The sequence below is a fragment of the Ceratotherium simum genome, chromosome 5 (assembly GCF_057802395.1).
Source record: "Ceratotherium simum simum isolate JZ-2026a chromosome 5, ASM5780239v1, whole genome shotgun sequence".
Lineage (NCBI taxonomy): Eukaryota > Metazoa > Chordata > Mammalia > Perissodactyla > Rhinocerotidae > Ceratotherium > Ceratotherium simum.
In genome coordinates this window covers 41,986,273-41,996,382 of record NC_141904.1, presented here as the reverse complement: position 1 = coordinate 41,996,382, position 10,110 = coordinate 41,986,273, and the positions used below count along the sequence as shown (strand labels likewise).

Genomic DNA, 10,110 nt, shown 5'->3' with positions numbered 1-10,110 from the left:
ATTATCCCCAGATCCTCCAGGAAAGATGCCCTGCTCTGGTCTTGCCTACGCCCAAAATTCCTGTTATAATCACAGGGGTGGTCATGACTTCTGACCTGCCCCACAACCAATGAGCTCCCAAGCCCCCTCACCTCAGTCTCCACTCTTGTAGACCCCCATGACATCATCCTTGGAGAGCGGAAGGCCAGGGCAGGTTGTGTGATTTCTACCTCCCAGAGCTCTCTAAGGATCTGCTGCTTCTCTCTGTCCCAAGGATGAAGATGGATGATGGGTTCTATCCAGTGATCTTCCCAGATGCACGGAATTTCCGCCCCTTCACTTCTGACTCTCTGGCTGCAATTGAGAAGCGGATCGCCATCCAAAAGGAGAAAAAGAAGTCCAAAGACCAGACAGTGGCAGAACCCCAGCCTCGACCTCAGCTTGACCTAAAGGTCTCCAGGAAGTTGCCCAAGCTCTATGGCAACATTCCCGATGAGCTGATAGCAAAGCCCCTGGAAGACTTGGACCCGTTCTACAGAAATCATAAGGTAGTTCCATGGGGAGGCTGAGGTATTCTAACCATGACATTATAACTAGTGTTACAAGGGTCTTCAAATACCGATCTTGGAATTTGCAGAGGGCAGGCCATACTTCTCCTTTGCTATCACCCCCTGTCATTGCCTTCATAGTCCTGAGAACCCCTTTTAGTCCTCATTTTCTCTATGTAATGGGTGTCTTGGAGAAGAAGATGAGGAATAGGAGCAACAGAAAGTTAAAAGGAGAACAGAGAAATCATAAAATGGTGTCAGGAAAGAGGACTGGACTAGCAGTCAGAAAAGTCGAGTATAGGCCATTTCAAGTGACTGGCTTTTTGACTTTGGGTAAATCGCTTCACTAATCCTCATTTTTCTAATCTGTAAAATGGAAATAATGCCTGCTTTCCCTACTTTACAGCATAGACATACTATGGAAACACTTTATAAACTGTAAAGCATTATACTGATATGAAGGCTTAGTATCACTGTCTAGAAATGTCTATTTCAGCAACAAGAGTTTATCTTGAAAGTCTCTTTGGCAATAGGGTTTTTAGGCTATTAAATGAGATTTATGAAGGTCAAAGCCCTAGACCAACACTTGATGCATAATATGAGTTCAGTAAATGAAGTTTAGAGTAATGTAATCAAGTAGGCACATGAATATTATGTGTAAATCCCATGCCACTATATGATAGGCTTGCTGTTTCATCTACCTGGTTGTAGTTCTTGCAAGGAAATTATATTGAAAGTTCCTTAAAGGGGCTCCTGAGTGAGGAAATGTGAATTCTGAGCTCCTCTGATGGCTGTTTGAAAGCCTGGGGCAGTGAGGATAGTCCTCTGCAGACCATCCCCTTTCAGGAAAGGCTCAGAAGACCTTGCTGTCATCAACTCACAGTAATCCAGCAGGGAATGGAAAACTCACTTCACCAGACTGAGGTCAGGTAGCAAGAAGGCTAGGGAGTTTGGGGAAGTCCTAGAAAATACGGGATGCTGAGAGCATCCTTTGCTGGCAACCATGAGAAACTGATCTCTCCAAAGAAAGGTTGCCTGGTTTGTATGTCCTTGAATTGGGACAGACTTAGAGTTACCAGGCCAAATGGGGACTATGTGTATAAGGAGCAAAAATACTCCAATATTTCTCCTTATCCTCATGCCCCAGAATTCCAAGGGCTTCTTGGGGGCAGAGTTGTTGGAGGTGAGTTAACTGTTGGAGGCCTTCTTCGGCCTCAGAGTTGGATAGGAGACCTACGGGGCTGGCAGCAGCTTGCTGTGCTGTGGACAGTCCTGGGAGGACAGGCTCTGTTCCAGCCTGGGTGGATGTTCTAGGACCATCTCTTCTCAGTCTGGGCTCTCCCTTAAATCAAAAGACATGGTACTTGTTTAGAGCTCGGCACACCTATCACCTCACATGGCCGGTGCTCTCAACAGTCATGTGAGGTATGTGTGGCTGTTGTTGGCACTGCACCTTACAGATGAGGAAACAAAGCCTAGATGGGAAAGTCAGCCAGTGAGGGGTAGAGCTGGAACTCAAACCCAAGGGTTCTTTCTATAGTCACAGGTTGCTTCCTCTCTTTAGAAGCTTCCATTTTGGAGAGCTACAGGGAAAAGGGTGAAGATGTGTCAGCAAGCAGAAGGGAGGAGCTAGTCCCTATCATTTAAATCATTAAAAGCCTGGCAAGTGTAGTTAAATACTTAAAGCAGTTGAAATATTTAAAGCAGTCAGAGGAGGCATTAATAAAATATCAAAATCAAAGGGCACAGAAGCAGAGCCATATTATGTTACCTATTAATCTGGGGTGACCCACCTCAAGAAGAGATTTGCTGTCTGCCCTAAAACCGTCTTTCTATCCAAAGGAAGGGCACAGAATCCCCAAAGTGGGTCTTGAACTCCTAAACTCATAGCTTTTAAAGAATCCTATGGCCTATTTCATTTTGTTATGGAGGCAATGGAAAATATCCTAGTCCACACTTTTCCCTGCAGCCAGATCTCCAGCAGACAAGTAAGTTCCAGCAACTCAGTGAAGGAAGGTTGATGATTGACAATGGCTGAACTTCTGACACTTCAGCCAAGGCAGCACCCATCCCGCTGTCTTGGGCCTGGGTGACAAGTCCTGTCTTTCCTGTCTGAGAAGATGCAGAATTACATGTCAAGTAGTACTTTTCGCAAATCTGAAAGGAGTAGTGACATGGTGAGACAGGAATGACCCTCGTTCTGTGAAGGCTTTAGTAACTAACAACCTTGAGGACACTAAGTGGGCAGCCAGATTACTGTTAAATGGAAAGAGGAGGGTCTGGGGGTTGATGTGAGAAGCCTATATGTGATAGGTTGTTGTCCAGGGGTTACTTCATTCCCAGAGCCCAGGAAGACATGCTAGGAGGAAATGGGCACAGGTTGGGTATTTTTCAATGGGGCCCAGTTGGGCAATTTGAGTGGGACAGTGCACCACTTTGCATGTCTGTCCTGGGTTTGGCATCCCTGGACCTACCTACTAAAGGCCAGTAGAGCATTGGGTCATTATAGTAGACAACCAAAAACACCCACATGCATTTCCAGATGACTTCTTGAGGGCCTCCCCTGCCAGTTGAGAACCACAGGCAGATTTGCCCCTATGTCCACGGGGGAATGGGAGTGCAAGTCTGGAAACCTCCATGACTTTTTTATTGAAGATCCTCAAGGTCAAAATTGACCAGCAGACTGTCTTACCAAAATTGCTCAGGCATAACAATATGGACTCTCTAGGTCTCTGACTACTCTAAGATTTGTTACAAAGTTTTCATTAGTAATCAAAATAATTTAAAATAATCTGCTGAATGTGAATGTTCAATACTACTTCCATATCTTCCAGTTCTCTTTTACTTCTTGTCTCCATAGATACATACCATGGAGTACAATACGAAGGGTTTTGTTAGTCACGGTTACTACTCTTTACCCCTATTTTCTTTATTTGCAGGGCCTATGTGCTCCGTTTCTGGATCCTGCAGAGTATTCCACTGGGTGAACAGTCTACAGCCCAATACTTATCTTGGGACTCTGAGTGAGCCCCAGGCCACATGGAGAGATCTGTGGGCTTCCAGAGTCACAGTGTAGGCTGGTCAGAAAGTACCTCAGAATGACAGCTCTCCAACCAGAAGCTGTGGTTATCATAATAAGCCAAGCCATGTCTCAATTCGTAGTTCCACTGAATTTTCTCTAAATGAGCTCATGATAAATGTTGTCTTGTCACTGCATGTAATTTATGTTGTGTTTGGTTTTTTGCAGACATTTATGGTGTTGAACAAAAAGAGAACAATCTACCGCTTCAGTGCCAAACGTGCCTTGTTCATTTTTGGGCCTTTCAATTCAATCAGAAGTTTAGCCATTAGAATCTCAGTCCATTCATATCCTTTTGTTGCATCTTTTAGTAAGTCTAGGTCATGTGAAAAGTGCATGAGCCCTAGGGTGTTCACACGTTTGTTGAGTGGAAACAGCTCATTTTTTCAACTAATACTGGCTGAGTGCCTATTGCTACATGGCAAGGGCTGTGTTAGTGCTGGGGGTGAGCAAGGCATGACCTGTGCTCTGGGGTCCTTTGGCTTCAGAAGGAGATGGGTCAAAAGGCAGGCAATTTCCATTTCTTTAGTGAGATGGGCAGTCTGGAAGTGGTAGTGTGGAGAGGCACTGCTGTGTTTTGGAGGCATCAAGGATGGCTTCCTGGAGAAAGGAACATCTAAGCTGAGACCGAAACAAAGGTTGTAAACTGGCAACCTGTGCACTGTGTGTAGCTGGTAAATGTGTTGTGTTGGAGCTACACAGTGTTTAAAACTTTTTGGAAACACTCTCTAATGTTAAAAGTCCAGATTTCCAGCTTCTTTTGAAAAACGGAAGCTCTGTTAAGGCCAGGCCTGCATTCCTACCTGGCAAAAATCTGTGTAGTAAGAAACTGCTGCCTTTTTAGAGGGGATCTGCAAGCTCTGTTTTACCACATCTCCACCCCTCCCTGTGACCCAACATCAGCCCATTTCACCCATTTATATGACTTGCTGGGCTCTTAAGACTTCGAGTTTGCAAACTCAATCTTAAAGGCTAAAGACAAGTAGGAATTATTGAGTGTGTCTGATGTGTGCAGGAGGTGGGGAGGCAGTAGGCAGGTTTAGACTGGGGGCAGCGAAAAAGACATGGATTGGTAGACAGAATGAAGTATCGAGGAGAATGGGAAGGAGTAACTGTTCAGATTGGGTTCCCTAGAAGTAGATCCCGAGATGGAGATTCTTATTTAAAGTGATTTAGTAGGGGAGTGCTCTCTGGAGAGGGAAAATGGAAAGCAGCACGGGGCAAAAAGAGGAGCCAAACAAGGATGGGCTCTCAGCTGAGCCTGTGTCAGCCTGAGCCCACGGGAAGCTCCCAAGCACGAATTATGTCACAGAGCTGGCCCGCCTGGAGGCAAGGGGCCAGATTTTTGTAAGTCTGTCAGTCAGACATGTGGAAGGGGGTTGTAGCCCTCCAAGTGAGGAGGCTGCCATTCGCTGAGGACAGTTCTTCCGGGGAGGGGACAGCTGTGAGTTGTTCTCAGTCAACACTCACAATTAGAGGACAGGTGCACCTGCAGAAAAGGAGACCTGGAGGGACTCCCACCGCCTCCACTACAACAGCTAATGACCATCCTGCAGTGTAGCTGCCTTAACGGACGCCGGTCACGTTGTTCAGCATGTTCATCATCTGCACCGTCATTGTCAACTGCGTATTCATGGCCACAGCTAGTGGGAAGGACAAGAGTACTATAGATACCGACAGTGCTGAGTAAGTGTTTGTCCTGCACTCGTCTGTCCTAAGTTTGTAAACAAATAGACCTAAAAGAATTATGATTACATCAGAGTTTAGGCAGAGAAAGAAAAAATCATCCATAATCCCAGCTCCTCAACACAAATGCTGGCAGAGTCAGTTTTATTTTGTATATATATTTTTACAATTGTCTTTAAAGGCCATTTAAAATTACATTTGTAATAAACAGCACACATACAAATTTTATGTCTAGCTTTTAAGTGGTTTTCTTTGTGCTTACATAGGCTTTGTAGGAGTCCATTTTGATGGCTGTACAATATTTTGTCGAGTGAATTAACCGTAATTTTCTTAACCACTCTAGTATTTTACTATTATAAATAGCATTGCAACAAGCATCTGTTTGCATAAAGCTACTTTTTATGTATCAATTTACTCTGCCATAAGCACTATATTCTAATAACCAGTCATACTACATTTTTTCCAGCATTAGTTTTTTTTTCATTAATTTATGAAGTTAAAAATATTTGCATTTCCTTAATTTCCAGATGAGTTGGACGTTTTTTGTTTTAGTTCATGAATTGTGTATTCCCTTCTTTGCCAATGTATCTTTTTTTTTTCCTGGTCAGTTTGAGTGAATTCTTTGTATAATTAAAATATTAACTTTTTGTAATTTTTAATTGGCTAATTAGACATATAAGTTAATTTTTTAAACTTAGAAAGTTCTATATTTTGATAAATATTCTCTTATATTGTGCTAGTTTTTCTGGTTTAACACATTTACTTTAGTCTTTCAGGAGTATATTGAGTAACAAACTGAATAGATAATAAGAGACCATTTATTTCGATCACTTATTTAACTATGTGATAGAAACCACCATGTCAACACCCAGGACATTCCAGCCACTCCAAAAAGTTTCCTCATCCTGTTTGTAGTCAATCTCCTACTCCCCACTCCCAACCCCAGGCAAATACTGATATGCTTGCTGTTTCTCTAGTCTAGTTTTGCCTTTTCTAGAATTTCATATAATTCTACATACCACAATGGACACCTCTGGGAATAGAAACCATCCTGGCAGGATCACTGGGGAAAATGGTTTCCCCTTTGGAGAGTTGGCTATTCCCTGTGAGGAGCTAACTGAGAGTGCAGCGGCTACTGCTCATTGTTTACTACAGCATCCCCAGAAGCCTTTGTGGTCAACAGAGTGGGACCTATGGAGGAGACAGATCTGGGACGGGGCATTTCTCCCTTAGCAGTGGTTTGCCCTACCCAGCACTTCTTGCGAGATGCGAGTCCTCTCTTCCCATTAACGGGAAGCAGTGGCCCAACTGGAAGCTAATTTGCTTGAAGGCCATTTTCACTATTAAAAGACTCATAAGGCAGAGATATGAAAGAAGCTTCGTCTAGGCTGTAGGGAATCAGAGAGGCTGGGGGTAGGGGTCAGGGGTAGGAGAAACAGCTGCTCTCACCTGGCAGCATTTGGATGGCAGAGGATGCATGAAAATGGGGGGTGAGAGGAGCCTGTTAAAAATGTCCTCATAAAAGGAGGCATGCACCTGAGTGGTTAGGCCTATAGGGGAGAGTTTCTTCAGTTTTCTTCGGGTAGAAAACTTTTAAATGGGTAAATTGGTTCCATATTAATAGCTCTCAGAGAATGAACACAGAAGTCCTCTAGGACAGGCAGCGCTGTTCTGTTAACCTAGCTGGACACCACCCATGGCCCTGACTGGATGCCCTAACTATGCTTGAACTGATAGTGACACACTCCAGAGGACCTCATTTGCCTGGTGGGTTGGGGTCTCCTTAGCATGGAGCTCCCAAGCCCTGCTTCCTGCTGGTGGGCTACTCCATATCAGAGGTCATCTTGGTTTGCCTGTCCCACCATTGGCCAGGCTTCTGCTGGAAAAGAGAAAATGGTGGGGGTGGGAGGTGGGAGGCTAGATGGCCAGGCAGACGTAGCAGTCAGGGGCTGCTGTCTTATTTGTTTGAAATCTAGACGAAGATTTGTAAAATCCCACATATCTGTGATTACAGCCTTGTTTCAAAATACCCATAACTTTATAAATTATACCTGAGTTTAAAAGATGGTATTTCAGGGCAGGTATTAATTAATCTGCTGTGTTCATTTGTCACCTAAAAGGTGAGCAGCTTAGAAAAAGGCTGAAGCAGAGAGGAGCTTTTGCCTATGGCAGCCTCATGAGCATTTCTGCTCTTGGACTTGGCTGCTTTGGGATTTTTCAAGTTCCCAAGACCTTAATTCATTAGCTTTGAGGGCTAACAATAGCTGGATATTCTACCAGAAAAGGTTCTCTTCTTTTACTCTGAATCAACAGATTGTTTGAATTGATTGTTTCTGTCCCCAAATTGGAACCAGTGTGTGTGTGTTGTGTGTGTGTGTGTGTGTGTGTGTGTGTCTGCACATACACACAGATGCAGCATTTTTGACAGCTTGGGATTATAACAAGAGAGAGAGGATATTGTGGGGGTTTTGGAGGAGGAGGAAGAGGAAGAAGGGAAATACATTATAGGACAGAACATGATAAAGGATTCAGGGAAGAAAATGGAAATAGTTTTTTAAAAAATTGTGGTAAAGTAGACATTACACAAAATTTACCATCTTAACCATTTTTAAGTGTAAAGTTCAATGATATTAAGTACCAAATAGTTGTGCAACCATTACCACCATCCATCTCCAGAACTCTTTTCATCTTGCGACACAAACTCTGCACCCATTAAACAATAACTGTCTATTCTGCCCTCCCCTCCAGTCCCTGGAAACCACCATTCTACTTTCTGTCTCTATGTATTTGACTATTCTAGGTGCCTCATATAAGTGGAATCATACAGTGTTTGTTTTTTTGTAACTGGTCTATTTTTCTTAGCATAATGGCCTCAAGGTTCATCTGTATCATAGCATGTGACAGGATTTCCTTTCTTTTTAAGGCTGAATAATATTCCGTTGTATGTATATACCACCTTTTATTGAGCTATTTATCTGTCAATGGACATGTGGGTTGCTTCCACCTCTTGGTTATTGTGAACAGTGCTGCTATGAATGTGAGTGTGCAAATAACTCTTGGAGACCCTGCTTTCAATTCTTCTGTATATATACCCAGAAGTGGGATTGCTAGATTATATTGTAATTCTATTTTTAATTTTTTGAAAAACCTCCATACTGTTTTTCATAGTGGTTGCACCATTTTACAATCCTACCAATAGTGCACAAGTGTTCCAATTTCTCCACATCCTCGCCAACACTAGTTATTTTCTGTTTTTTTAAAAGTAGCCATCCTAATGAGTATGAGATGATATCTCATTGTGGTTTTAGTTTGCATTTCCTTGATGATTAGTGATATTAAACATCTTTTCATATGCTTGTTGGCCATTTGTATATCATCTTTGGAGAAGTGTCTGTTCAAGTCATTTGACCCTTTTTAAATTGGATTATTTGATTTTTTGTTGTTGAGTTATAGGGGTTCTGTATATATTCTGGATATGAACCTCTCATCAGATATATGATTTGCAAATATTTTCTTCTAGGAGTTTTATAGTTTCTGGTCTTACATTTAGCTCTTTCATCCATTTTGAGTTAATTTTTTGTATGTGGTGTAATTTTGTACTTCATTCTTTTGCATGTGGATATTGACATTTCCCAACACCATTTGTTGAAAAGACTGTCCTTTTTTCATTGCATGATCTTGGCACCCTTGTTGAAAGTCATTTGACCATATATGTGAGGGCATATTCTGGGCTCTCTATTCTATTCCAGTGGTCTTTTTGTCTGTCTTTATGCCAGTACCGCGCTGTTTTGATTACTTTAGCTTTGTGATAAGTTTTGATATAAGAAAGTGTGAGATCTCCAACTGTGTTCTTTTTTTTTTTAAGATTGCTTTGGCTATTATTAATATTTGACAATATTAAGTCTTCTAATCCATGAACATGGGATGTGGAAAGATTCAGTTTTTAGCCTCGTCATTCACTCTCTTGGTTCCTTTGCCGTTGTCCCCTTCTGTACATCAGAGTGACAACTCTAGAATAGCGGTGACAAACTACAACCCCCAGTCCTAGGGCCACATATTGTCTGAAACTACTTTCAAGAATATGGCCATGACACTAGGCATTGAAAATCAGTTTTACAACTTTATCCATGGGCTTGTTTCTCAGAAATTCTAAAAACAAAAACTTGCTTGAGGAGTTTGCCTTTCTGAACTCTGGTTTGCTGAAGACCAGAATGTTAAATGTCAAGTTGAAATGGAATAAAACCTCATTAATATCAGATAAGACAGATGGGCTCTCTGCTTTTCACATGACTTATCATGTTCTCTCTTGTTCTGATTGATTTGCTTTGTAGGTATGTCTTCACTGGGATTTATATTTTTGAAGCTTTGATAAAAATATTGGCAAGAGGTTTTATTCTGGATGAGTTTTCTTTCCTTCGAGATCCATGGAACTGGCTGGACTCCATTGTCATTGCAACAGCGTAAGAATGTTAAAGGTCTTTATTGAAGAGACTTGGGGTAGGAAAGAAGCCCCTTGTGTCACATCAGGGCTCTGTGTGGATCCATGTGAGTGGCTGAGTATGGCCTAATAAGGCCTAGAGGTCTGAATACAGAGTTGGCTGGCCCTGAACAGCATCATGCAGCCAGTTGGCCAGAGGCTTCCATGCACAAATCCACTTCTAGGTCAACACTCATGCTTTCATTCCTTCAGCCATTCACTCACCAAACACTGGCCTGTTATGGGCCAGGCTCTGTGAAAGATACAGGGGTGGTGATAATGAAAAAAAAATCATACATGGTTCTCATCCTCTTGAAGCTCATAGTCCAGAGGGGAAGAGA

At 42.5% G+C, this 10,110-nt stretch overlaps 1 protein-coding gene across 3 annotated transcripts in view; it reads left to right on the top strand.

Annotated features, from left to right (window-relative positions):
• The first annotated feature begins 254 nt into the window (after nt 1-254).
• Nucleotides 255-10,110, top strand: part of SCN11A (sodium voltage-gated channel alpha subunit 11) — a 74,796-nt gene continuing 64,940 nt past the window's right edge. For 2 of the 3 annotated variants that reach the window (XM_004419958.1, XM_087431721.1), the window contains exons 1-4: nt 261-527; nt 3,775-3,893; nt 5,191-5,292; nt 9,624-9,752. In XM_004419958.1, coding sequence (XP_004420015.1) covers nt 261-527; nt 3,775-3,893; nt 5,191-5,292; nt 9,624-9,752 — 617 coding nt within the window. Of the gene's footprint in view, nt 528-3,774; nt 3,894-5,190; nt 5,293-9,623; nt 9,753-10,110 lie in introns of all 3 variants that reach the window. The other variant, XM_087431722.1, reaches the window with a different exon arrangement.